The sequence below is a fragment of the Danio rerio genome, chromosome 7, assembly GCF_049306965.1.
Source record: "Danio rerio strain Tuebingen ecotype United States chromosome 7, GRCz12tu, whole genome shotgun sequence".
Lineage (NCBI taxonomy): Eukaryota > Metazoa > Chordata > Actinopteri > Cypriniformes > Danionidae > Danio > Danio rerio.
Genome location: NC_133182.1, coordinates 20908102 through 20935000, shown reverse-complemented (window position 1 = coordinate 20935000; position 26899 = coordinate 20908102). Strand labels below are relative to the sequence as shown.

Below are 26899 nucleotides of genomic sequence, written 5' to 3'. Positions count from 1 at the left end.
AGCACCAGACTGATGGAAACACAGATTCCAAAACAGAAATCTGATATGAAATGTATGCAAATGACAAATGTGACAAAGTAATTCATAAGGATATTACATATATAAAATATGTCATACATGTCAGAGTATTGCAAAAATTGCCATTTTTTTCAACTATTAGAATTACAAATATGTACATATATGTTATGTAAGTATATTACCTGTACAGTATGTAAAATCCAAATGCAATTTGTATATGTTGCTATATATCATGTCATATATCAGCTTATGGGAATATATGAGAACGTGCAGTGAGAAACTATTCTGTTGATTTTTTTTTTTTAAATTGTGCAGTAAACCTACGTTATGATTGAATGAATAAAACAACAGTTCAGTGTTTCCACCGTCTGTACTGTTCCTATACACTTATGTAAAAACCATAACTAAACCTGTACCATATATTTTAAACATCAATATTTAATGATTGTTAATCCTTGTTTATTGAAATAATGTGTATCTTGTGTGCTGGTGAACTAAAGTGACGTTCCTGTGGTATTTGTGTGATAAAAGGATTATATAAACTTATAATCCAGCAAATGCAAAACTTCTTAAAGGTAATGAACGCAGCAGGCAGAGTTTTGAACACTGGAGAGCTTGTGTTAATAGTAGTGACTGTTTAGAGTTTTGTGTCTAGAGATTTGAAAATTTACATCAGGGTTCTGAAAATTGTGGCAAAACATATGAAAAAAGACTGTATAAAGATATCAACTGTTTATTAGTACTTTTAAGTTATGATCTTATTTTACATCCTAACTACAACCTTACTACCTATTAATAAGCAGCCAATCAGTAGTTTATTAAGATAAAAGTCTTAGTTAATAGCATGAATTGTACTTAATATATAGTGTGACTAGAAGTCTAGTATATTTGATGTCTATTGTGCTGGACATTTGAATTCAGTAACATTACTCACATTGCATATTAATTTAAATATTAATTAAAAACAGCCAGGGACAAACAATAACAGAATGCTTCGGGAAATTATTACATATTTAATATGTTGTTCATCAGATGTGCCAATCACTACACTACAATATAAAAAAAGACTAATTAGGATATTAAATATGCATCATTATTTATTAATAATTGATCTGATAAACCCATTACTTTAACATTTTGCACACAATTACAGAAAACTGGCTGTACTCAATTTTAACAAGCAACACTGTCATCTGTAAACAACTTGATATATGTTATTCATTTGTGTGTCTGAGTGTGTGTTTGTGTGTGTGCTTACATGCTTAAAGGATTAGTTCACCCAAAAAAAATAATTTACAAAACTTTCATGAGTTTCTGTCTAACAAAACTAGATGGTATGTTTAAAGATTTTGGGAAATTGGTAATCACTGACATCCATTGTAGGAAAAAATAGTGTTAACAGCTATTGACTATTACAAACTTCTTACAAATATCTTCTTTCACAGTGAACAGATGACAGAAATGGGGGAAAAATGTTTGGAATAAGTGAAGGGTATTAAAATACGATACACATACAGTAATATCTTTTTATTTAATATGTAATTGTTAATATTTCATATCTAAACATTGTTTATAAAGTTTTTATCTTAAAATAAAACACAAAAATAAGGCACAGTGTATTATGTTTAAGGAATTTTACATATCAATTTTTATAGTTGTTGTACAGTTTGAAGTTTGTATTGCATTGTTGTGTTTAAAGGTCAATGGAAATGTCAATAATTAGGGAATAACGTCTAAAAAGTGTACATTGGAACTGAAACTTAACGGAAAAAGATACATTTTATGTATGCGTTTATATCCAGTGAGTAAAAAAGTATTAAACACATCATGATGTCTCCTGTATTTTTCCCTGTGACATGAAATTGTACTAGATTTTGTTAAAACCCAAACGATCTAAACAGACAAATAAAAACAAAAGAGAAAATAAGTTATGTATTTTGAATGAAATGACAAGGAGAAAGTACTGAACTACTGAAATGTATTCAACACTTTATATAATAGGCTTTGTTTTGGTAATGACTGCTTCAAGAGTCCTCTTTATTAGAAAATGAAGTCACATGCATTGCTTTGGTGTGATTATTTGTCTTCCCCAGACTTCAATCTAAAAATCTTGATGGTTCTGTGGGTCTCGTCTATAAACACAGCTCTTTAGTTCTTATTCTCTATTGGATTTAAGTCAGGAGATTGGCTGGGCCATTCTAGCATCTTTATTTTCTTTTTTGAAAGCAGTTGAGAGTTTTCTTGGCTGTATTTATGATCATTGTTCTGTCGAAATGTTCACCCTGGCTTTATCTTCATCATCTGGTTGTGTAGATGTTGGGACTGAAGCAGCTAATATGCATTAACACTGATGAGAGGAAGGTTTGCTGAACAACTACTAAGATATTTCAGCTGCTGTCTGAGCTTTACATGACTTTTGACACCTCCCTTTCTTCATGTGTTCAATACTTTTCCTTGTTTCATTTCATTTTATTAAACTGATGTAATTAGTTTTGGTTTCTTTGTAAGTATGGATTATGTTGGTTGTTACTGACATTTAATGAAAATTTTAAGTAAACAGCCCCTTTAGAAATACGTTTTGAGAGAAAATGCTGATGTCTTCATTATAATTTCAAATATTTAAATGCAAAGTGCCATAATTTGCATTTTCACATAATTTCTAATCACCTTTAAGCTTCTGTAGTCTTAATCCCGCATTGTGCATAACATTTTGAAAGTAGTATTCTTACTGATTTTACAAAACAACTTTAGCAAAAACCTTAACATGGGTTTAGACAAAGTGCAACATCAAACTGCAGGACACTGTGTGACAACTATGTCATGTCATGTCAAATACCCATGCGCTGTGGTGTGAGAACTCTGGCATCACAAGATCACAGTTCGGGGCTGATCTCATCAGTCTGTGTGGCAGCGTCCATGAGCCCCGGCTCTTGGCCCAGCCTACGCAGCTTCAGGAGGTAATCAGAGTGAAGGGAGGAATCAGTCAGATCCACAAACAGCCTGTAACTGGCCTGCACCTTCTGGAAGACAGAGAAAAGCTGATTAAATGTTTGTTAGACATGGTCAAATATGGAAATGTCGACGAGCAGAATGTCAGATGTCAACAGTCTGCACGTTTACATGCACACCAATTAGCAGAATCAGTTAACTGAGATTGTCCAGATTTACATGCAAACTATTAATCCAGTAATGCAAATAAAAAGCATCTATAAGACTTTACTAACAAGTCAGTTTATTTGGTGGTAGTGACATGAAAATGTAATATTTGCATATATCAGTTAAAACGGTTAATATAAAAATTAGTGCTGGGCAAAGATTTATAGTGATTAACTGCATCCAAAATAAAAGTTTGTTTTGATTAAATTTAAGTTTGTGTACTGTGTAAATGTATTATGTTTATATAAATACACACAGGCATGAATATATCTGATGTACTTTCGATTCTATGCATGTGTGTGTGTCAAATATACATACTGTATATTTATAATTACCACACATATATTATGTCTAAACAAACTTTTATTTTAGATGTGATTAATCTTTGCCAAGAGTTTAGATACAAAACCTTTGAGTGCCGTCAGAAATTTCAATCAAAAATGAGCATTATTCTTAGCCTCCTATGTTTATGTTGAGGTTTTCACTTTGAAGACCATGATAAGAGCATATTCTTTGCCGTAAAAGTAAAATTACTAAAGTTGAAGTCAGAATTATTGGCCCCCCTTTGAATTCGTTTCTTTTTTTAAATATTTCCCAAACGATGTTTAACAGAGGTAACAGAGCAAGTAAATTTCCACAGCATGGCTGATAATTAATTTTTTTCTGGAGAAAGTCTTATTTGTTTTATTTCGTCTACAATAAAAGCAGTTTTTAATTTTTTAAAAAACATTTTAGCGACAAAATTATTAGCCCCTTCAAGCTATTTTTTTTTCGCATGCAGAGATAATGGGTTCAAACCCAAGGTGATGCAGCTATAGATGTTAGGTATGAAACGCTCTGTTCTTGTAACACGTTTTGTTTTAACATTGGTCTGACATCTGAATGAACACTTTGTAAATAAATATATCTTGTTTTGGTTATAAAATGTTGCTACATCAGATACCTTTGCGAACGGAAGTTAGCGAAAATTATGTATATTATTAATTAAATTTCCCATTTATTGTATTTTATTAACGTCAATGCCAACCCTAAACCCAACCATCACAGTAATGTAAAAATATTGATTCTTGTTATACAGTGTTACAAAAATGATGCTATATTGATGGCGTATGCGCAACTGTATCTTATATAGTCTACATCATAAAACAGTAACATTATTAAAATACATACAATCATAATTACAGTGTATTTGTACAAGTCGGGATTCAAACCCAAAAGCCATTTGCAGCACAGTAACTATGTGCAGATGCACAGTCCACTTCGCTACATGAGACAGATTTATTTTGACCCTGTCAGTCAACTCTACATTCGTCGGGCCTCAAAACAATTCTGAAATGATCGATGCTTGGAATCACTTTAGTCACATGACCAGGGGTTTCAAAACAGTTTAGTCATGTGACCTGTGTGTTTCGAATCACTTAATTCACATGACCTGAGTGTTTCGGATCATGCTTCAGTGCAGTGGACTCTTTGGAATCTCGACACTATGTGTCAAAATGACGTTTCGCGTCAGCCATTCCGACCTTTGCTTTGTTTGTTTTCTTTGTTGTTTGCCACCAGGATCGACCACTTACCTGTTATTGACCACTCTTCTGGATTTGCCTGTATGTTACCGTTTGCCCCAGGTTGTGACCATTGTCTGCGTGACCATTCTGTGTGTAATAAATCCTGTCAGCGTCTCCTTCCATGACAAAAGACTCAGCCAAGATGTATTTTCTGTTTTTAAAATCCATTTAATCAGTCTGTAACGATCCTCCAGCTGTGTGAGTGTGTAATCAACAGAATGAGGAACCAGTGTGTGTGTGAGGTGCATACTGGAAGTTGTAGTTTTTACATGTGGTGGATTTGTAGTTCTCCAGCGATCTCCAGTAGTGACTATAACACCAGGATTAGGAAACACTCATACACTCTCACATACACTACGGCCAACTTAGTTTATTCAATTCACCTATAGCACATGTCTTTGGACTGTAGGAAAACCAGAGCACCCGGAGGAAACCCACACAAACACAGGGAGAACATGCTTCACATAGAAATGCCAACTGACCCAGCCTGGACTCAAACCAGTGACCTTCTTGCTGTGAGGCGACAGTGCTAACCACTGAGCCACCATGTCGCCCCCAAAACAGACATTTAATCGTAGTTATTTTTAGTCAAATAATCATTAGCAAAATAAATTTTTTATAGCCCTAGGAGGACCACTAATGCATACACTCGAATCATAAACTAAGGGTGCTTTCACACCTACACTTTTGTTTCGGAACGTATCTCGTTTGCCCAGTTAGCGCGGTTCGATTGGCATATGTGAACAGGGCAATCGCACTCTGTTCCGCGCCAAAGTAATCGCTCCGAGATCGCTTGAATGAAGTGGTCTCGGCTCGATTGAAACGAACCCTGGAGCGGTTCGATTGTAGTGAGAAAGCGATCCGATCCGAGCGCGGTTGTATCCCTGTGTTTTATGGATATGTAATAGGCATACGGCTATATATGAAGAGAGAATTATGAGTATGGCGGGAAGTTTCGCGAGTCTCCGGATGCCCGCAAACGAGTGATGATCTCCCGGTAATCTCACGTCTCCCTCCAGGTCCTCAAATAGGCATCGTCGCGCACTCTTCTCCTACACTTTTGTTTCGGAACGTATCTCGTTTGCCCAGTTAGCGCGGTTCGATTGGCATATGTGAACAGGCCAATCGCACTCTGTTCCGCACCAAAGTAATCGCTCCGAGATCGCTTGAATGAGGTGGTCTCGGCTCGATTGAAACGAACCCTGGAGCGGTTCGATTGTAGTGAGAAAGTGATCCGATCCGAGCGCGGTTATATCACTGTGTTTTATGGATATATAATAGGCATATACGGCTATATATGAAGAGAGAATTATGAGTGGGGTGGGAAGTTTCGCGAGCCTCCGGATTCCCGCAAATGAGTGATGATCTCCTGGTAATCTCGCGTCTCCCTCCAGGTCCTCAAATAGGCATCGTCGCGCACCCTTCTCACCCCTCCCCACCGCGTCTCTCCTCAGACACGTCGCGCGCGCGCACCCTGTCAATCACCACCAAACCACCACCTCTCCTGACAGCTTAGCGGGACGCTGCAAAATAAACCCTGACACTCTGACCAATGTAAGGAGAGTTTACTCACACGTGACTTGTTTTAGCTCTTTTGGTCCGATTAGAAACTTTGCAATGTGAAAGCGAACCGCTCCAAGAGCAAAGAGCAACAATGTAACATTTGTAATCTCTGTTTCGGAACAACTGAATCGATTCACAGGTGTGAAAGCACCCTAAACTTAATAAGTACCAAACGTGAGAGAGAGAGTTGACTAAAGGAGAGAGAGTTTTGTTATTCCCTCTTTTTTCGCAGGGTGTTGCAGATGCTAGGTTTGAGCAGGTCCCATTTTTAGAGCTGTTCATTTATTCATGCTGACCTCATTACAGGGGCTGACCTTAAACTCTGCTTCATACTGAACGCGCTCCCTGCAGGCCTGCTCCAGACTGTTCTGCAGCTGCCGCAGCCTGGAACACACACACACACACACACACACACGCTCCGTCATGCACCACTTCAAAACATTATTAAAATTAATAAAACAAAACAAGAAAAAAGGAGAGGGGAAAGGCAGCGCTGACAACACAGACTAAATCTATATATTCAAGGATTCCTGGAGGAAAGAGAGAAGGCAAAAAGGTACAAAGAGGGCAGTTGATGAAATTTATAAAAAGGTGTGAAGGAGAAAGAGAATGGTTGAGATGCATCACAGCAGGAAGCAGGGCTTGAAGACGGGTGTTTTTGCCTGTTTTGCAGCTTAGATTTCTCCTCTTCGTGTCTATCCTGAAGGACTCGTCTCTCTCTTTCTGCCTTCACGTCGCACTCCTCACCAACTCTTCTCTCGGTGTCCTGCACACACCTCCTCAGACACTCCTGACGCACACACAGACAGCACATAAACTGGCAGACTCGCCACGCTCTGCAGTACTTCATTCTGATTGGCCAGATTTTAAGCTATGCAAATTTTGTTTGTTTAACCATTTAAATGTATAAGAAATCAGTTGAGAGCAGTTGTTTTAAAGAAGCAACTGGTCAAATAAAAAGCAGCACTTTTGTGTATCATTTGTTTATGACTTGCTGGCATGAGAAACTGATGCAAATTTAAACTAAGCACTGGTTCAACCGTGCATAATAAGGCTGTTCTTGTGTTCGGAGTGAAGGATTTAAATGGATTAAAGCAAATAAAGAAAAAAAAGAAGAATAGTAATAATGATTTCATTAAATCTTAGCTATTTTGAAGTAATTATTTCATTTTAGAATACAGTAAAATAAAAGTGTCCACCCAGATAGCAGGCAGTAATCGGCCCGAGCTCGGCTGCCCCCCGGCGCCTCCGGCTCCGACTCGGCATCGGCGAGTGTTATCCGGGCCGAGTGCGGCCCGCAGCTCGCTCGCGCACATGCGGTTGTGATGCGGCTGTAAAGCACTGGCCCGATTCCGGTCAACCATATCCTGGCCGCTTCTTGCAAGGACTCGGCTGATGGCAACCGATTAAGTTCTTATTTTATCTAGTAATCTGTTAGCTCCACGTTTAATGATAATTTGAGAAAATATTCATGGTACGATAGCAAAAAAACAAAAAACAAAAAAAAGAATATAGTGTGGATGGTCGCAATGTTTAGACGCAAACAAAACAATATTATTTATAAATCGATTATACATGTCATCTCGAGAAAAACTATGTAAAATTCGCTTATTTTTGAGATAGCACGCTCCTGTGCTGACTGTTTTTTTTTAAAGCAGAAGTTGGTTTCATAATAAACACATGCGTGACTAAACTCATGATCCAAACTCCAATCCAGACGGTGGCGGTAATGCTCCGAAAAGCTGGTTGTCAACCACCATGGCACGAAGATCACAAGAAGAAAAAGTTTGGTTTTTCAAAGATTCACGTGGAGTCCGGTCAGAAAGGTAAGCTTTTTACTGCTTGTGTTCTGTATAATTAGCGAATTTAGAGCTTAAAACATTTCCACGGTGTTTGGTTGTAACAGCGTTTAGTAATTTAAAACAGTTTGATACGAAATGTAACTTGCTTTAAGAAACACGACTGGAGCTAATGTATGCTAACGCTAACAGTTACAAACACGTCTGAAAGTTCCTTTTCCTTTTACACAATGTTAGATTGTAACGTGTGTAGTAACTGAAAACTATTTTAATTATTTTAAAGAAACATGAAACGAATTTGTGTGTATGCTAACTTTGCGTTAAAGAAAGTTTCTGTAGACGAATCCATTAACTAACATGGCAAAACGTGTTTTTTTTTCCTGATTTAACATTATAAAGAACCGTGGATGTTGAAAAAAATCATTGTACAGGCGTATACTTATCCAACAGTATTAATTCTGTGATTGTGTAAATAAAAACTAATCGTTTTGGATTAATAAAATATTATTGTTTATCTTGTTTATGCAGTTAGTCACGAAAATGATCGAAACTCGACTGTTTACTATTCTCTTTAAATTATCCAAGAGAAATATATTACTATGCACTTTAATTCATATGTGTGAATCAATTATATCTTTTGTTCAAGCTGTAATGGTCAGTTAATATAAAACTGAACATCTTAAAGCAGATTTTGATGTTTTTTTTTTTATGTTATTGACAGTGATAAGTTCTGATTTAAATGAATGGGTAACAATATTTGTTGGTTAAGTCTTATTGTTCTTGTTTAACAAAGGTTAGTGAGATCATTTTGCAGCACATCACGACCAAAGAAGTCAATGGCACACTCTTTTGAACGTGAATAGGCATGTTATAGTTGTGTGCTAAAAGTCCATAAGCTGTAAACTGCTGATACATTTTCAACATAGATTGAGCTTTTCAGACATTACATTACTAATTGCTTCACAAACAGCTGAAATGGTTTATTGTTATTGGCTATCATCATCAAACATTTTTCACAATGGTAGGTTAATCTTCATGGGTACAGAATAATGCATGTGCTTGACCATCTTACAAATCTATGTCTCAGATTCATAAGGCTGTCACTCTGCATGAATCTCCGAATAAATCTTGTGCAACCTTCTGTGTACTGATTATTTACACTATAGGTATAATATGCATTAATTAACTTTGATAGTATTTCAGGATTTGAACTTTTCTTTACGGGAGGTTAACAACAATGTGATGTTTTATTATAGATGCATATGAGGAAGCTCGACTCAAACATCCACACGCAACTGTGATTTCTGACTGGTAGACAGATGAGGACGATGACTGTCATACATCTAAAGACAGAACAGGTTTGTTTGCAATTATTTTAAACACATACTGTCAACATTATGTCATTGATCTATTACAACCTGTGAGTTTTGCCCTGGCACTATACTAAAGTGATGTTTTGTTTTGTAAATGTATCTGATTAAGGGACAGTATGGACACATCTATACCATGATGAAGAAAAATTATTTGGAACAAAGAGGCTGGATAAAAGGCAGGTATGAAGATTTCAGAAATCAATGCAGCACCACAAGTACCATCACCATCAATGACTATGGCAGAAATCTTAAGACCACCATCAACATGCACAGATACTGTACATTCCAGTACACCAGGCTGTCCAAACTACGGCCCGCGAGGCTTTTTATAAATATCAATAGAATCTGGCTCGCTATACAAAAATGAACGTAATTCAATAAATAACCACCGGGTGTCGCTATTACATGCATTCAATTAAGCAGCAGTTCTTGTTATGATCTATCTATCTATCTATATCTATCTATCGATCTGTCTATCTGTCTGTCTGTCTGTCTGTCTACACACAGTTGAAGTCTGAATTATTAGCCCCTCATTGATTTATTTCTTCTTTTTTAAATATTTCCCAAATGATGTTTAACAGAGCAAGAACATTTTTACAGTATGTCTGATAATATTTTTTCTTTTGGAGAAAGACTTGTGTTTTATTTCGGCTAGAATAAAAAGCGGTTGAATTTTTTTTATGAACCATTTTAAGGTCAAAATTATTAGCCCCTTAAGTTTTCAGAACAAACCATTGTTATAAAATAACTTGCCTAATTACCTTAACTTGACTAGTTAACTTGATTAACCTAGTTAAGCCTTTAAATGTCACTTTAAGCTGTTTAGAAGTGTCTTAAAAATATCTAGTCAAATATTATTTACTGTCATCATGGCAAAGATAAAATAAATCAGTTATTAGAAATGAGTTACTAAAACTAATATGTTTAGAAATGTGTGGAAAAAAATGTTTAACTCTCTGTTAAACAGAAATTGGGGAAAAAATAAACGGTGGCTAATAATTTAGGGGGCCTAACAATTCTGACTTCAACTGTATTTATATATATATACACGTGTCTGTGTGATGTATGTAAAATTTGGCCCGCGACAACGTTTGTTTTTTTGCATCTGGCCCTCGACCCAAAAAGTTTGGACACTCCTGCAGTACACCTATGAACATTTACAGTCTTTGTTCTAGTGCAGTTTGAGATCAAGTCAGAACTTATTGCATCTCGTGATGTCTTTGTAAGAATTGAAGACATCACTAAATTTGTTAAGGTTTAATGCAGCTAGAAAGTAAAGATCAACTAGAGAATATCAGCAGTGTCTAACCCACTGTTGTATTTACAGAAGTTGTATGAGAATAAGCTACAGGTTGATTTATACTAATCTGTTATTTTTCTTTTTTAGCACGACTGACTGAAGTTTTAAAATCATGCAACGTCATAAAGCAGCAGCTGGGCCTGATTCTCACAAAACCAAAACAGACGTGATGAAATTCCAGATGTAAACACATTTGACCTTCCTTTGGCCAATTTGATTTGGAAAAGCTTGAAAATCAACTAAAGGAGCAGCCTGATCAAATGAAGAAACTGGTAAGTTCAAGCTCTTGCTAATTTCAAAGTGTTTTAAGTTTATTTGTTTTTTTTGATTGTTTTTTTTTTGCTTCGTAGGTAGCCTACTTTTTTCCTAATTTTTTCTTTTTTTTTACATTAGTACTTGTTCACTACTAATTATCTGTTTATCTTTTAATCACAGATGGAGTGAGGACAAATGTCCATACCACGCCACTGATAAAGAAGTGGAAAAATGCATTACAAGGTAGCTACAACTTGCCCCTGACAGGGATGGAGGAAGAAAGAAGAGAAAGCTAATGTGTCAAATGTCTACATCACTATTTTGTTTTATTTTTTAAACAACATTTTATGTGTATTAGGATGTTCCCTGATACTTGAACAATTTGTTTCTTTCATTTGCATTTATATATATATATATATATGTATATGTATATATATATGTGTGTGTGTGTATATATGTATGGTATGTATGTATGTATGTATGTGTGTGCGCCAAATTCTAAAGAAACATCTTGATACATTTTTAATAAACGTAATACAAATAAAATTATAAATATAAAATTGCACAAGACGTGTATATATATGAAATGTATAATCATCTCACTCATGTCTTGCTGTTTGTGCAATTGCTTTTGTTCAAGTTTATTTAAAAAAAAGTTTGACTTTATACTTCTGCAATTATATATATATATATATTTATATATATACATATATATATATATATATATATATATATATATATTTGTTTATTATTATTTTAATGTTTTATTAAAAAATGTTTCAAGATGTTTCTTCAGAATTCTGCAGTACTTTTTACAAGTTTGATTTGGATATTTTATGGATTGTCATTGGTATTTTTAAGATGTTTCTTGCTATATCTTAAATTGGTTTCTATATTTAGGTTTATATAAAATTTAGCTGTTTTTTACAAATTTTTAATTCAAGTCTATTGGGAAAACAGGGTTGTTTTAAAAAAACATCTGTGTTTGTGTGTAATTTTTAGATTTTTTGTTTAAATCTTTCTGTGTGTCTTTATTGTGTTGTTTTATTGTTGTTTTTATATTGATATTCTTGTGCACTACAAAATTATTTATATAATTTTAGTACTATTTTTTTCATGCAATCAATAAACGTTTAACATTTATTTATTTTGTCATTTGTCTGATTATTTTCGTTACAGAATATGTATGCAGTTTGCACTTTATTCAAAGGTTAAACGCAGTGCTTACACTTTGTGTTTACATTATAGCCTGTGTTTGCTGTTATATAAATTCAAATGGTTGTAATACCAAATATCAAGTACCAATGTAATACCAAAAGGTTTTATAAGGTGTATAAATATGGAGTCGCGCCAGCTCCGGGCCGCAGCGCACATTACCCTCGCGCCGATTCCGGCGCGGATGCGCAGCGTCGGCTCGCTTACGGCGGCCGCATCTGGCCCGCTTGATTCGGGCCGGAATCGGGCAGTGAGTCCACAGGCATCCGGCCCGAGTCCGGCAGCCGAAGTTGGGCCGAGGGGTTAGTCTCCGGCAGGCGACAATCTAGCCGGAACTGGCCCGAGTGTATTTTGCTATCTGGGCATGATCACTTGAAACTTGAAACAGCAAATAGTTTTTTTTTTGTTTTTTGTTTTTTACAATCAATAGTGAATTACGATGAATATGAAACCGATACATTTAATATTGTTTTTATTAAAAACTGCTAAATTTAGTTCTGGGATGATATCTATAAGATACTTGGGGACATATTTTGTATTTGTATTGAACTGTGGTGGTCCTGTGTACTGTTTGGTGTCAGAGTATGGGGGAAAGAAGAATTATTTATTTCTTTAAAGAAGTTCTGCAGCACTAAAATGTATGACTTCTAACTGGATGAGATCAGAACCACCTAAGTATGATCAATGGATAAAAAAAATAGAGAAATTTCTGAAATGGAAAGAACTTATTTATTGCTTTAGACTCCTGGTGAATATGGTTGAAGCAAGATGGAACTCAATACTAAGAATTATACATAACTAACTTTAAACATACAACTTAGACTTAGTAAACAGCCACATTATAGACATGATAAGTTTATGAGACATTTCCCAACCCCTCCCACTCCCCTTTTTAAAAAATGTTTTGTTTTTTAACTCTAACATGATATCCACTCACCTGCCACTTTATTAGGTACACTTTACCAGTACTGGGTTGGACCCTCTTTTACCTTCAGAACTGCCTTAATCCTTCATGCTATAGATTCGGCAAGGTACTGGAAATATTCCCCAGAGGTTTTGGCACACATTGACACGATAGCATCATGCAGTTGCTGCAGATTTCTCGGCTGCACATCCATTATGCAAATCTCTCGTTAAACCACATCCCAAAGATGCTCTATTGGATTGAGAGGTCTGGTGATTATGGAGGCCATTTGAGTACAGTGAACTCCTTGTCATGTTCAAGAAACCAGTCTGAGATGATTCATGCGTTATGACTTGGTACGTTATCCTGCTGGAAGTATCCATCAGAATTTGGATGGATACACTGTGGTCATAAAGGGATGGACATGGTCCATGATGCTTAATTGGTACTAATTGGCTCAAAGTGTGCTAAGAAAATATCCCCCACACTATTACACCACCACCACCACCACCAGCAGCAGCCTGAACTGTTGATAGAAGCCAGGATGGATCGATACTTTCATGTTAATGCCAAATTCTGACCCTACCATCCGAATGTCGTCAGAGCAGGCAACATTTCTCCAATTTGTCCAATTTTGGTGAGCCTGTGCAAATTGTAGCCTCAGTTTTCTGTTCTTAGCTGACAGGAGAGGCACCTGGTGTGGTCTTTTGCTGCTGTAGCTTATCCACCTCAAGGTTCGACATATTGTGTGTTCAGAAATGTTCTTCTGCATAACTCGGTTGTAACGAGTGGTTATTTCAGTTACTGTTGCCTTTCTATCAGCTCGAACCGGACTGGCCATTCTCCTCTGACCTCTGGGATCATCAAAATTTGTGTCCACAGAACTGCCGCTCACTGGAAAGGTATCTTTTTCAGATCATTCTCTTTAAACCCTAGAGATGGTTGTGTATGAAAATCCCAGTAGATCAGTAGTTTCTGAAATACTCACACCAGCCTGTCTGGCACCAACAACCATGGCACATTAAAAGTCACTTAAATCATCTTTCTTCCCCATTCTGATGCTCGGTTTGAACTGCAGCAGATAGTCATGATCATGTCTACATGTCTAAATGCATTGAGCTGCTGCCATGTAAACGGTTGATTAGAAATTTGCGATAACGAGCGGTTGGACAGGTGTACCTAATAAAGTGGCCGGTGAGTGAATATTGTTTAAAAATAAGTGAGAAACCACTGAGAAACCTATTCTTCTCAGTATTCATCTGTACCCTTATTGACTACTTCTGATGTATCTCTGATTTTGTGTTATGTTCTAATAATAAAATAAAAAACAAAACTACAAAATTTTAAATCAGAGCAATTGACGTCTCACTGATTCTTTATATTTTATACTGTATCTCTCAGACCAAAAAATAATAAACTAAAAAATATTGATCTTAATTACAATAATGAACTGTACAATGTATTCACTTATATGAATATTTCCATATTTAGTTTGAAATGGTAATGCACATATGTCTAGCTGAATAAAGAGAGATATAACAGTTTAGACATCCTTTACACTTTCTGTCTGCACAGTTTTTACTTTTGGCCTGTAAGCCGATTAGATTCTGTGATTAGATTTTGGACCGTTGCCTTAAATGTGGGACAACAACACATAACCTGTGCAGAGCCTGTTTGAAGTAAGTGGTTTACCATTGGGTTTAAATTTCCTTTCATGAATGTTAATGGCAGAACTTTTGCTCTATGTTATCAGATAAGAGAGACAAGATCATTCCACATGTGGCCTCACATCACACACATCTGTGCTATAACACGCATAGGCTTTCTTTAGCGGAAGCTTGAGATAAAACATGGTAACGGTCAAAAGTTAAGAAACATTATCATGTATTACTGTTTTTGAAAGAAGTCTCTTACGCTAACCAAGGCTGCATTCATTTCACTAAATGAAATCAGTAATAGTGTAAAATTAATTTTAGTTTTCTTGACAAATGTTGTTTGTCAAACTTTTTTTATTATAGTTTTTGCAGACAGAAAAACAAAGAAGAGACAGACAACCCCATCATGTAACAATAATTTGTGCAAAATCGAAAATAAATCATGAAACAAATGACGATGGCAACATACAAGACAAATATTACCTACAAAAAGACACCGCAATGGATGTGAAGATAGAAAAAAAGACCAACAAATCTTCAGAAGTTAAACATTATTCGTCTTTTAAGCATATTTCAGTTTTCTATGTGAATTTATTTAATATAAAATTAATTTCTGTATGTTTCAGACATTATTTTAATATTCCAATTCGCTGCTTAAGAAACATTTTTTATTTCTTATAACGATTTTCAACATTGATATGTCATTTCAATTCAATTCACCTTTATTTGTATCGCGCTTTTACAATGTAGATTATGTCAAAGCAGCTTCACATAGAAGATCACAGTCAATTGAAACAGTGTAGTTGAGTTTTCAGTGTTTAAGTTCAGTTCAGTTTAGCTCAGTTCAGTGTGGTTTAATAATCACCACTGAGAGTCCAAACACTGAAGAGCAAATTCATCGATGCGCAGCTCTACTGATATATTTATATTAGGATCACCAGAGAGCAGCAATATGCAGATGCAATGACAAATCTAAGTTAGTTAGTTTAGCTTTTTTAAATTATTGTAACAGAGTGTTGGTTGGAAAGTGTCTGGTGCAAATGGATAGGAAAGTGTCTTCTACAAGTGGTTTGTCAAGCTCACTCACCTGTGTAAGTAAATATGAAAAATATTCACTCAAATGAGAAATATTTACTGCTTCATATTAATGAGCAACAAATCATCATATTAGAATATTTTCTAAATCATCAATTGGTCTAGTCAGCAATAATGATGAGACTGCCTACAGGGAGGAGCATCTGGCCACTTGGTGCACTGACAATAATCTGCTCCTTAACACCAACAAGAACAAGGAGCTCATTGTGGACTTCAGGAAGGGACGAACAGGCTCACATGATCCCATCTACATCAATGGGATGGCTGTTGAGCCTGTGTCATCCTTCAAGTTCCTGGGGACCCACATCTCTAAGTACCTTTCCTGGACCACCAACACCTCCTGCCTGGTCGAGAAGGCTCACCAGCGCCTATTTTTCTTAAGGCAACTTAAGAGGAACCAGCTTTCATCAGCCGTCTTGGTGAACTTCTACCGCTGCACAATTGAAAGCATCCTGACCAACTGCGTCACAGTCTGGTATGGAAGCTGCTCTGTCGCTGAGTGTAAGGCACTGCAGCGGGTGGTGAAAACTGCCCAACGCATCAAAGGGACCACACTGCCAGCCATTCAGGACATCCAGAAGAAACATTATCTGCGCCGAGCATGCAGTATTCTTAAGGACACCTCTCACCATGCTCACAGACTGTTTTCACTTCTGCCTTCCAGCAGGCGCTACAGGCTCCCCTGGACAAAAACCAGCAGACTAAGGGACAGGTTTTTCCCCAGAGCTGTCTCCCTCTTGAACTCTTCCCCTCACTGACTCTTTCGCCCCCCAATACACCCCCCACTATCCTCACAATCACTGCACTGTTTAACATTTGCACATTTAAAAATTGCACATATTCATTGCACTGATTCACTTATTTGAACTTTACATACCCACTGCACATGGACATCTGTAATTATGTACACACCCACTGTACTTATATATTTGTAGTTATATTTATCTATCCGATACCTCTCATTATTAATAGCAACCTATACATATATTCATTTATTGTAAATCTCTCTTCATAGTTAATGCAACCTGTATATAATGTTCATAGTACATCCATCTGTAAATATCACCATAGTTTTTCTATAACTGCACTTTATACCTGTATCCTGCACTTGCTGCTATTGCACTGCTGGTTAGACCTAAACTGCATTTCGTTGTATTGTACTCGTACATGTGTAATGACAATAAAATTGAATCTAATCTAATCTAATGTGACAAAAAACAGCTGAAATGGTGCTGAAAATCTAGCTTAACGTCACATGAACAAAATCATTTTAATATATGATTAATTAAAAGATGGTTTTGGGTTTAAGCATTGGGCAGACATAAAGATCTAAAACAAGATCATACTTTATATGTGCTAATAAACAGTTAATATCTTAATAATAGGCAAGAAATAAGCCATGGAAAAGAAATGTAATGATGTTGCCCTATTTTAATAAGTCAGACAGGTTTCAACTACACTGTTTAAGTTTTACTTAATATTTTTAGTCAGTTTGTTTGATGTTTATACATTTATTAAATTTAACAGTTAAAATATATTGGTTAATAGTTAGTTAAAGATATTAGTAACTAATAACTTTAACTATTCCAAATTTGATTATAATGCAATAACAGGCACCTTGTGTAAAGCAGCTTTGAAATGATAATTATTGTGAAAAGCGCTATACAAACAAACTTGAATTGAATTGAACTGAATGTAGGTTGAAAAAAGTTTATTTGATTCTACCAAAAAATTTAAGGCAGCAAGAATTTATTTTTATACTGTAAATGGTGTGAACTGTCATTTAAAGTGTCACTACTAAAGGTAACAAAGATGAAGTTGAACAGTTGAAGTCAGAATTATCAACCCCCCCGAACTTCTTTTTCAAATACTTCCCAAATGATGTTTAACAGAGCAAGGACGTATTCACAGTATGTCTGATAATATTTTTTTCTTCTAGAGAAAGTCTTATTTGTTTTATTTCGGCTAGAATAAAAGTAGTTTAAATTTTTTTAAAAGCCATTTTAAGGACAAAATTATTAGCCCCTTTAAGCTATATTTTATTTCGACAGTCTACAGAACAAACCATCATTATACAACAACTTGCCTAATTACCCTAACCTGCTTAGTTAACCTAATTACCCTAGTTAAGCCTTTAAATGTCATTTTAAGCTGTATAGAAGTGTCTTGAAAAATATCTAGTCAAATATTATTTACTGTCATCATGACAAAAATAAAATAAATCAGTTATTAGAAATGTGATATTAAAACTAATGTTCAGACGTGTTGAAAAAAAAATCTCTCCGTTAAACACAAATTGGGGGTGGAGTGGGGGGTGGGGGGGAACAAAGGGGCTAATAATTCTGGGGGGCTAATTGATCTGACTTCAACTATATAAATATATAAATTATTATTTAAATCTAAATACTAAAAACTTAAGGAATTAAGATGATGATGACCATTAAACAAGTCATTGTGAAAAGGGTCCATTGTAAAGCGTGACCAAAACGATAAACACACACCTGATTCTCTTGAAGTATATTCTGTATGAGCCTCTCTCGGCTCTCTTCTTCCTCTTTCTGCAGCTTGGTTTGCAGACTCCTGCAGGCCTCGCCTACGGCTTGGACCTTCTCGTCCTCCATCTGAGCCCTCAGGCCTTCACAGCGCGCTCTGAAGCGGGCCTGCAGCTCGACCCGGAGCTCTCGCCTCTTCTCAGCCTCCAGCCTGTCCTGCGCTCGCAGGGCCTCCTGAAAGCAATCCCGCAGCCTCTGAGATAGAAGACCGAGAGGAAAAGCAGATGAGGAGGACAGAAAATGATGGCTCACTGATGAAGATGGAGAGAACACAAGGAGACAGCGGGCGTTTGGGAAGCGAGGGAAAGAGAAGGATGGATGATCGGTGTTGGCAGGGCGACTGCACTGGGCTTTTGAAGAGGAGAGTCGTCTCTGGGTTTGGCTGCCGCTTGCTTTCCCTGGAGAGCAATTACACAAGCAATTACACCCTATTACAAAAGCTCTTCTCATTCCTCCGACACAATGGCAAAAGCTCTGACTGCTACCGGCGTTGGAGTCGCAACCGGATCATTCATTAAATCTGACACTCGGACGCAGCGAGGAGAGAAGCCGAGGATTACGCCGCTGCCGGACAGGGAAGAAAAAAAAAAGAAGCTGACTCTTTTTATCAGAAAGTTTTAATCAAGTCCTAATAAAATCTGCTCCCCGGGAGACTGAAATATGGCTTTCTGGATTCCTGGAGACACAGTGTTAGAGTCTAATATGTCTGTATTAATTACTTTTTGCGACACGGTTCACTTGAGGATTACAAATATTCACCTCCTCTTGGAGTCTAAGGGCAGCACGTTTCTCTTCGTCTGCCAGCTGCCGAAATTCCTCCATGGCAGGGGCGTCAGGCTGTTCCCGTCCAATCGCAGGCCGAGGATTGACTGAGTTTAGAGACTTGAGGTGGTCATCTGCTTTTGCCTTGGGAGAATACCACGGACTCAGGCGTTCTCCTAGTTCTGAGAGCAGAAGTGATTTTGGCATTAGAGTCACGATTATAAATACACTGAAAAACAGATTCAATGGATTTACAACATTTTTTAAGGTAAGTGGTTTCAAACTGATGTATTAGCCAATATATCCATATTATGTTAAACTGGCTGAATTTAAACAAATTAAGATGAACAGTACTTGTTTAAAATCAGTCCATGTGAATTGTTTGAAACCACTTACCTTAAATTTGAATTAAATATTTTTTGGTATTTGGATTTTTTTAGTTTGAATATTCTTTTATTAATTTCCATATATATCCATTTACAAACCCTATAATCCTTATCTAGAATAGAACAAAGTGTAGCTGTTGATCACTTCAGTCTAAAATTACAAGTATTTGGAGAAACAAAGCAATGTTAATAATGATAATAATAACAACAACAAAACAAAAACTAAACAAAAATAAATTAATAAAATAAATAAATACATAAATAAATTATATATGTTTATATATTTGAAGGTTATTACAGAAAATGGTCAACATTCAATAAAGGGGTGCCATATGTTATAGAATTGTTTACTCGATCCTTTTAAAGGGTCACGAAACACCAAAAACATGTTGTGTTATTTCGAGCAAATTTGTTCTTATGAAAATAAATTTTAGAGCTACGTCACAACGATTAGATCCTTGTGTAAATTCCAGGGTGGAGACTGGATGTCTAAACCAGCGGGAACTAAGTGACTTCTTTGAGCATTCAGTATTAATTCATGAGAAAGAATTTCAAGTCTTTCCAAACTGCCAATCAGCGCGCTCTATTGTGCATGCAACTTCATTAATATGCAGGATAGCTTCGAAGACTGTTTTTACCTGTCACAGTGTTCAGATGGCAGAGACACCACATTGCGTTTCCAACCGTAATTAAAATCAAGTGGAAGAAGAATTGCTTGAAGACCTGGGTCATCAGTGTTGCATGTATAAATGTTAATAACGTTAATAAACAATTTAAGCAAACTATTACTGTCGTGTAGGATTTTTGCCGCATTTTGTGACAGGATAGTCTAGATACACATGGCTTTCTGACGCTACCTACAGAGTGCATCTAAGTTACCAAAAAATGTGAAGTTTTTTTTTCTCCTATTCACCATGCGGTACCAAACATTCCATTAAAACTACACTCTTCCAGCAGTTCCTTGCATCCAAAATCTTGTTTGTCACAGGGGCATGCATGAAATGTTCGTGAATGAAAATGAAAGTGCCAAACCGCAGTTAAAGTTGACAGATTCAGAGTTTGGCAACTAATTTGATGTTCATATATGTTCATATAAACATAGTGACTGTCATTCTCCCCTGTGTCTGTGTGTTGTTTTGCCTCTGTAAAAATTTGTGTGCTCAAACCAAAACCTCCCTTTTTTATGCAAACCCTTATCTGTTTCTTGTGTATGTATGTATTAAAGTACCCTCAGCGGCCTGGCATCTATTACACAAAGAGCTGACACCAGGTAACATTTGAGCTGATCATCTGAGAGTGGACTACCAAGGTCCTTCTCCCAGGTCTTTTTTATGTTATCTATAGGGGAAGATTTATCACCAAATTATAAATAATAGAAATGGAACCCTTAACTATGGATTTTTAATGATATGTATTATTGACAGCAGATTCTACCATGCTATTCTGCTTCATGAGGAAATGTCTCGCAGGACGCACAGAAAAGGAAAACCATAAATGTGCTCTAATATCGCACTCGTTTATCCTGGACACAGACAAGATTTAATGGAGAGTAAATGAAAACTTTGGTTTAAGTCTTTCCACATGTTCATCCTGTGGAAAAAAAGGCCATATGTCTTCTAGACTTTCAGAAGAGAAATGTCTCGCCAAGATACCACAGCCTGTAATATAAGGAGATTTCCAGTGAAAGCTTTCTTTCGAGATCTTGCAAATGCTGTCCATATTCATTTTAAGTTGTATATTTTAGCCGTTAATAACCGGCTGTCTTTATATTTTATTATGGCTTTATCAGAAGTAATCTCAGGTTAAAACATCTGAGGCACAATAAATGAAACATAACTAAAAGCTTAATTAAAGGGATATGTAAATCAAAAATGAAAGCTCTGCCCAGCCGTTCTATCATTCTAAAACCATGACTGACTTAACTCTATGGAATACAAAAGGACAAATCTTATATTATTTATTATCAATTATGGGTTCACCCAAGTTGCACATTAATCATCATTCCAGGTTTGGTCTAAAACAGAAGTGCCCTTAAGAGTTTCTGCAGGACAGCAACTGCAGGTAAATGTTTCCTAAACGCAATATGAAGACTTAAAATAACATGTAGCCTGTTGTAAGCCATGGAGTTCACACTTAGCTGATGATTGATTACAAAGCATGTTTAGCATGCTGTCCCGGGTGAAAGCCCTGAGGTGATAAGATCCTCAAGCCCGATGCTCCTTCCTGTTTGCATGGTGAGAGGGGAGTTTGAGCTCAGGTAGGTCTCGAGAATTCCCCTGCTTATTTATGGCTAATGGCACTTAGGGATTGCTACGGAAAGCTTTACTGCTGATTAAGAGCTCATCTATGCTGCCAACTTGGTTTGGTCAATTCACCTATATCGCATGTCTTTGGACTGTGGAAAGAAACTGGAGAACCTAGGGGAAACACACGTGAGCAAGGGAAAAACATGTAAACTCCACAGAGAAATGTTGACTGGTTAGGTAAGAAATTGAACCAGTGACATTCTTATTGTAAGGCGTCAGTGCTAACCACTGAGCCGCCCTATCAAAGAAAAGAGAGGAGAAGTAGGGGTGAAAGAGGAGATTCTTTAAGAAGAAGATAACTGAGGTAAGAAACACTGATCATTTCTAGTGAGTTAGAAATCATCCGACTGGCGAATCATGTGTTAGCTAATGCGAGATCAGCCATAGTCAATCATAAGTATGTGATCATCTGGAAATTAATTAAATCATTTTCACATAGCATAGAAGTAAAAACTTCACATAACTAAACGTACAAAATCATTTTAAAATATATTATTTCTGAAATATATCATTTCAGAAAGTGTCTTCAAATAGGCCTAGATTAAGTTCTTGCAGGACAAAAATGCAATCTCGTTTTTTGGTGAGATATTCCTTTGAGTTCCACAAAAAGTCTTTCCTTTGGGTAACATTCAGTACTGTCGTTAATTGTAATTATACAGTGAGAATAATGTCTGCACAAGGAGTCTGACAACAGCCAGTGCTCCACATAGAGATCTGATCGGATCATCTAGTCTGTCTGGTATGACATGAAGAAACAGAACAAACAGAGAAAAAAATAAATAAATCCAGAAGAACTTTGGCAGCATCTTAAAGATGCTTCAAAAAACCTACCTGCAAAGCTACAGTACCGCTCAAAGTCAGACACTTGTGTAAAAATGCTGTAAAAAGAGGATGCTTTCAAAAATAAGGCATAAATTAATTATTTGTTAATTAACTTGTATTAACTAAATCAAAAACATTTGGTGTGACCTCACTTTGCATTTAAAACACTTGGTACACTTGCCCATAGTTTTTCAGGTAGCTTTGCCAGTAGGGAGACTGCCAAATTTCTTCTGGATTTAGTTTGTCTGAGTTTGTTCTGTTTTTTCATGTCATTCCAGACAGACTGGATGATGATCAGATCTGATCTCTGTGTGGAGGAGAGGCTGTTGTCAGACAATAATCTCACTTTATAATTACAATTAATGACAAAAATAATGTTTGGAAATGCAAGTTGATATTTCAAACTGACATACTTCAGAAAATATAGAAATAACCAACTCTAGACCTTTTTTATGTGAAAATACTAATGGCCTAAGACTTTTGCACAGTACCATATACACTCACCGGCCACTTTATTAGATACATCTAACTAGTACCAGGTTGGACCCCCTTTTGCCTTCAGAACTGCCTTAATACTTTAAAGCATAGATTCAACCAGGTACTGGAAATATTCCTTAAAGATTTTGGTCCATGTTGACATGATAGCATCATGCAGTTGCTGCAGATTTGAGTTGTTGCCATGTGATTGGCTGATAAGAAATGGTGTACCTATTAAGTAGCTGTTTAAATATATCTCTCTTTAACACGTTCTTTCCTTCTTCTGCATAATTTTTGACTTTTCTCTGCGGCTGAGGCAGAAGTCCAGCAGCCGACAGTGTGTCAGAGTAAATGCCAGAGTCATTATGCCGGACGTGGGTAAGTTGATGGCACTGATTGCTGTGTTTTGCTCTGGTTGTCTGAATGGTCTGTGCTGCCCTTCAGCAAGAATTCAGTATTCTGAACCTACATGTGACCTGGTGCGGACTAATGAATGCTTGAAGAGACGGTGTGTTTGTGTGGTATTAAGGCTACACTCACCCAGAATGTGTGTGTGGAGAACTCTCTGCGTGCTTAGGGTCATCCTGTTCACCATCTTCTCCAGAGACCTCGTGTCCCACATTTCGTCTTCAAACACACAGCTCCTTGGTCCACACAGAAGCACCAGAAATTGGCTCTTAAAAACTCACAATTTCCTGCCCTCCACCACGTCTCGTTCTCTTTTGGGATTTGTCTTTTCTCTCAGCCTTTGACTTGCTGATGGTCGCTTAGCAACATGGACAACAAAACAACAGACTGAGCTGCTTAGCATTCAAGAATGATTTGATCCAAGAGATTTGAGACAAGATGCCTGCCAGCGTGTGTTTGTGTGTGTGTATTTGATTGTTGTGTGGAAGGGTTTTATGAGCAGCCTCCCACTGCGCTAGTCATTTGAGATGTTTTGCTTCAGGGTTCATGCTCATTTGTTGGTCACATTTTGTGCAATATAAAGAGCCCAAAATGGAATATAATGCCCAAAAGGAAAGCTCACAGATATTCTGAAATCTATCCATCCATCTATCAAACAATCTATCTATCCACCCACCCACCCACCATCCATCCATCCATCCATCCATCCATCCATCTATCTATCTATCTATCCATCTATCAAACAATCTATCTATCTATCTATCCATCCATCTATCAAACAATCTATCTATCTATCCATCCATCCATCTATCTGTCCATCCATCCGTCCACCCATCCATCTATCTGTCCACCCATCCGTCCACCCATCCATCCATCCATCCATCCATCCATCTATCTATCTATCTATCTATCTATCTATCTATCTATCTATCTATCTATCTATCTATCTATCTATCTATCTATCTATCTATCTATCTATCTATCTATCAAACAATCTATCTATCTATCCATCCATCTATCAAACAATCTATCTATCTATCCATCCATCTATCAAACAATCTATCTATCTATCCATCCATCTATCAAACAATCTATCTATCTATCCATCCATCTATCAAACAATCTATCTATCTATCCATCCATCCATCTATCCATCCATCCATCTATCTGTCCATCCATCTATCCATCCATCCATCCATCTGTCCACCCATCCATCCATCCGTCCACCCATCCATCCGTCCACCCATCCATCCGTCCACCCATCCATCCATCTATCTATCTATCTATCTATCTATCTATCTATCTATCTATCTATCTATCTATCTATCTATCTATCTATCTATCTATCTATCTATCTATCTATCTATCTATCTATCTATCTATCTATCTATCCATCTGTCCATCCATATATCTATCTATCCATCAATCTCTTTATCAGCCCATCTATCCATTCATCCCATCCATCCATCCATCAATTCATCCATGCGTCTATCTATATATATATATAGAGAGAGAGAGGGTTGTAGTTTATTTCCTACATTTTCTGAAAACAATTTGATGGTGCTTTCCTGTGTGAAAGTTACTGGCATGATATTAAGAGTCCCTGCAGCAAATCCCCATTGGGGTGCCACAGGGCTCAGTACTTGAACCGCTTTTATTCTCTCCAACTCATGACCTTTTATGGCTTCTTCTCTCATTCTTATGCAAAAGCTACCCAAGTAATTCTCTCATTTCAACCCTCTAACAATCAGGTATCCTCATAAATCATGGTGTATTTGGCAGACATCAGTGCCTGGATGAATGCCCATCATCTGAAGCTCAGTTTATCAAAAACCACTGTTCATCCCAGTGAGAAACCAACTTTGCCAAAATCTCATCATTCTCGACTCTTTTCACCCACACAAAAAGCAAAGACTCTTAGTCACAATTGACAATTGCTTGTCATTTACGCCCACATATGAACTACAGTCATCAAACTCCTCCAGCTGTACATCCAAGGGAGACTAAACAGTCACCTAAGACCACTGTGTCACAGCTTCACCTCACAGCCCCTACAGCAGGGCTGACAACTTTACAGTCCTCACGCCCACATGGTGGAATCAATTTCTTCTACATGAGAACATCAATGTCTTTACTAATCTTTAAATGCACACACTTGAGGCTTAAACACATTTTGTAATCTGCATAGCTCTATAGATTTCATAGCATGTTGTTATATGCTTGACAAAGGGTTTGACTGCTGAAATCTCAAGCCTAAATTTAAATTACGTTCTCAAGAAAAGGGATTTAATTATGTATGCGGTACTACCAATTATTTGAATTTGTGTTCCTCAATCTTTGTAAATCTGAATTTTAATCTAAATCTTTAAATATTTTACACACACACACACACACACACACACACACACACACACACACACACACACACACACACACACACACACACACACACACACACACACACACACACACACACACACACACACACACACACACACACACACACACAAAAAAATGACAGACCCTACTTTCATTTCATTTGCTTTTTAATTACATTTCAATGCTAATCTGCAGTGGCACTGATATATCTGCTACACAAAATAAGTGCAATATAGCTAGATATCATTGCAGATGACATCTATATTTATTCTAAATAAATGTAAACCTTTAAATATTAAACTTTACAAAACTGTAGACAGTACACTTCAGTACAATTAAAAAATTAAAATTAAATAATAATAATTTTTTAATTAATAATAAATTGAATTTTTGAAATTTTGCAAATAATTAGGATTTGTTAACCTTTTTATATTATTTTTGTTATTATTTATATTATATTAGGGCTGCACGATACTGGAAAAATTTGACATTTCTATATTTTGTTTTGCCACGATATATTGCAATATGAATACAATTTCACCAGATGATTTGAATAGCTCTATTTGGAAAAATGTCTTTAATTTAGATCAACTAGGATAATCAAGTCTTTTTCTATATGCATAAAATACAATTAATTACAAGCAAATGTAAAATAACATCATTGTATAAACAATACAAAATATATACATTTATTAATTTATCTTTTTATCTTTACTAAATAATCCAATCATGCGATGTGACTATTGCAGATACACACATTGCAGTATCAATGCTTAAACGATATATTATTCAGCCCTAGTCCCAACTCAACATTGCAAATCCTGCGATGTGACTATTGCAGACACCTGTTGTGATATTGATGCTGAAATTATACATATATTGTGCAGCTATAGTTAATACTCACCAAAA

General features: G+C 36.5%; 1 protein-coding gene and 1 long non-coding RNA gene across 4 annotated transcripts in view; one reads left to right on the top strand and one right to left on the bottom strand.

The window, feature by feature from the left end:
- si:dkey-111f13.5 overlaps positions 1-23934 on the bottom strand; it is a 39899-nt gene extending 15965 nt beyond the window's left edge. Inside the window, exons 1-6 of one of the 2 annotated variants that reach the window (XM_073908367.1) lie at positions 23744-23934; positions 19210-19394; positions 18400-18645; positions 6965-7092; positions 6617-6686; positions 2855-3038 (exon numbers count right to left, since the gene is read on the bottom strand). In XM_073908367.1, coding sequence (XP_073764468.1) covers positions 2892-3038; positions 6617-6686; positions 6965-7092; positions 18400-18645; positions 19210-19394; positions 23744-23825 — 858 coding nt within the window. In that variant the 5' untranslated portion in view covers positions 23826-23934 and the 3' untranslated portion in view covers positions 2855-2891. Of the gene's footprint in view, positions 1-1011; positions 3039-6616; positions 6687-6964; positions 7093-18399; positions 18646-19209; positions 19395-23743 lie in introns of those variants that run through there. The other variant, XM_005172238.6, reaches the window with a different exon arrangement.
- On the top strand, positions 8058-11340 carry LOC141375346 (uncharacterized). Of its 2 annotated transcripts, XR_012383250.1 has the most exons (5): positions 8058-8128; positions 9358-9459; positions 9584-9650; positions 10862-11046; positions 11210-11340. It is a non-coding gene; the product is annotated as an uncharacterized lncRNA (long non-coding RNA). The 2 variants fall into 2 exon arrangements; XR_012383249.1 differs by lacking the exon at positions 11210-11340 and having other exon boundaries at positions 9584-9654; positions 10862-11000.
- Positions 23935-26899: the final 2965 nt, after the last annotated feature.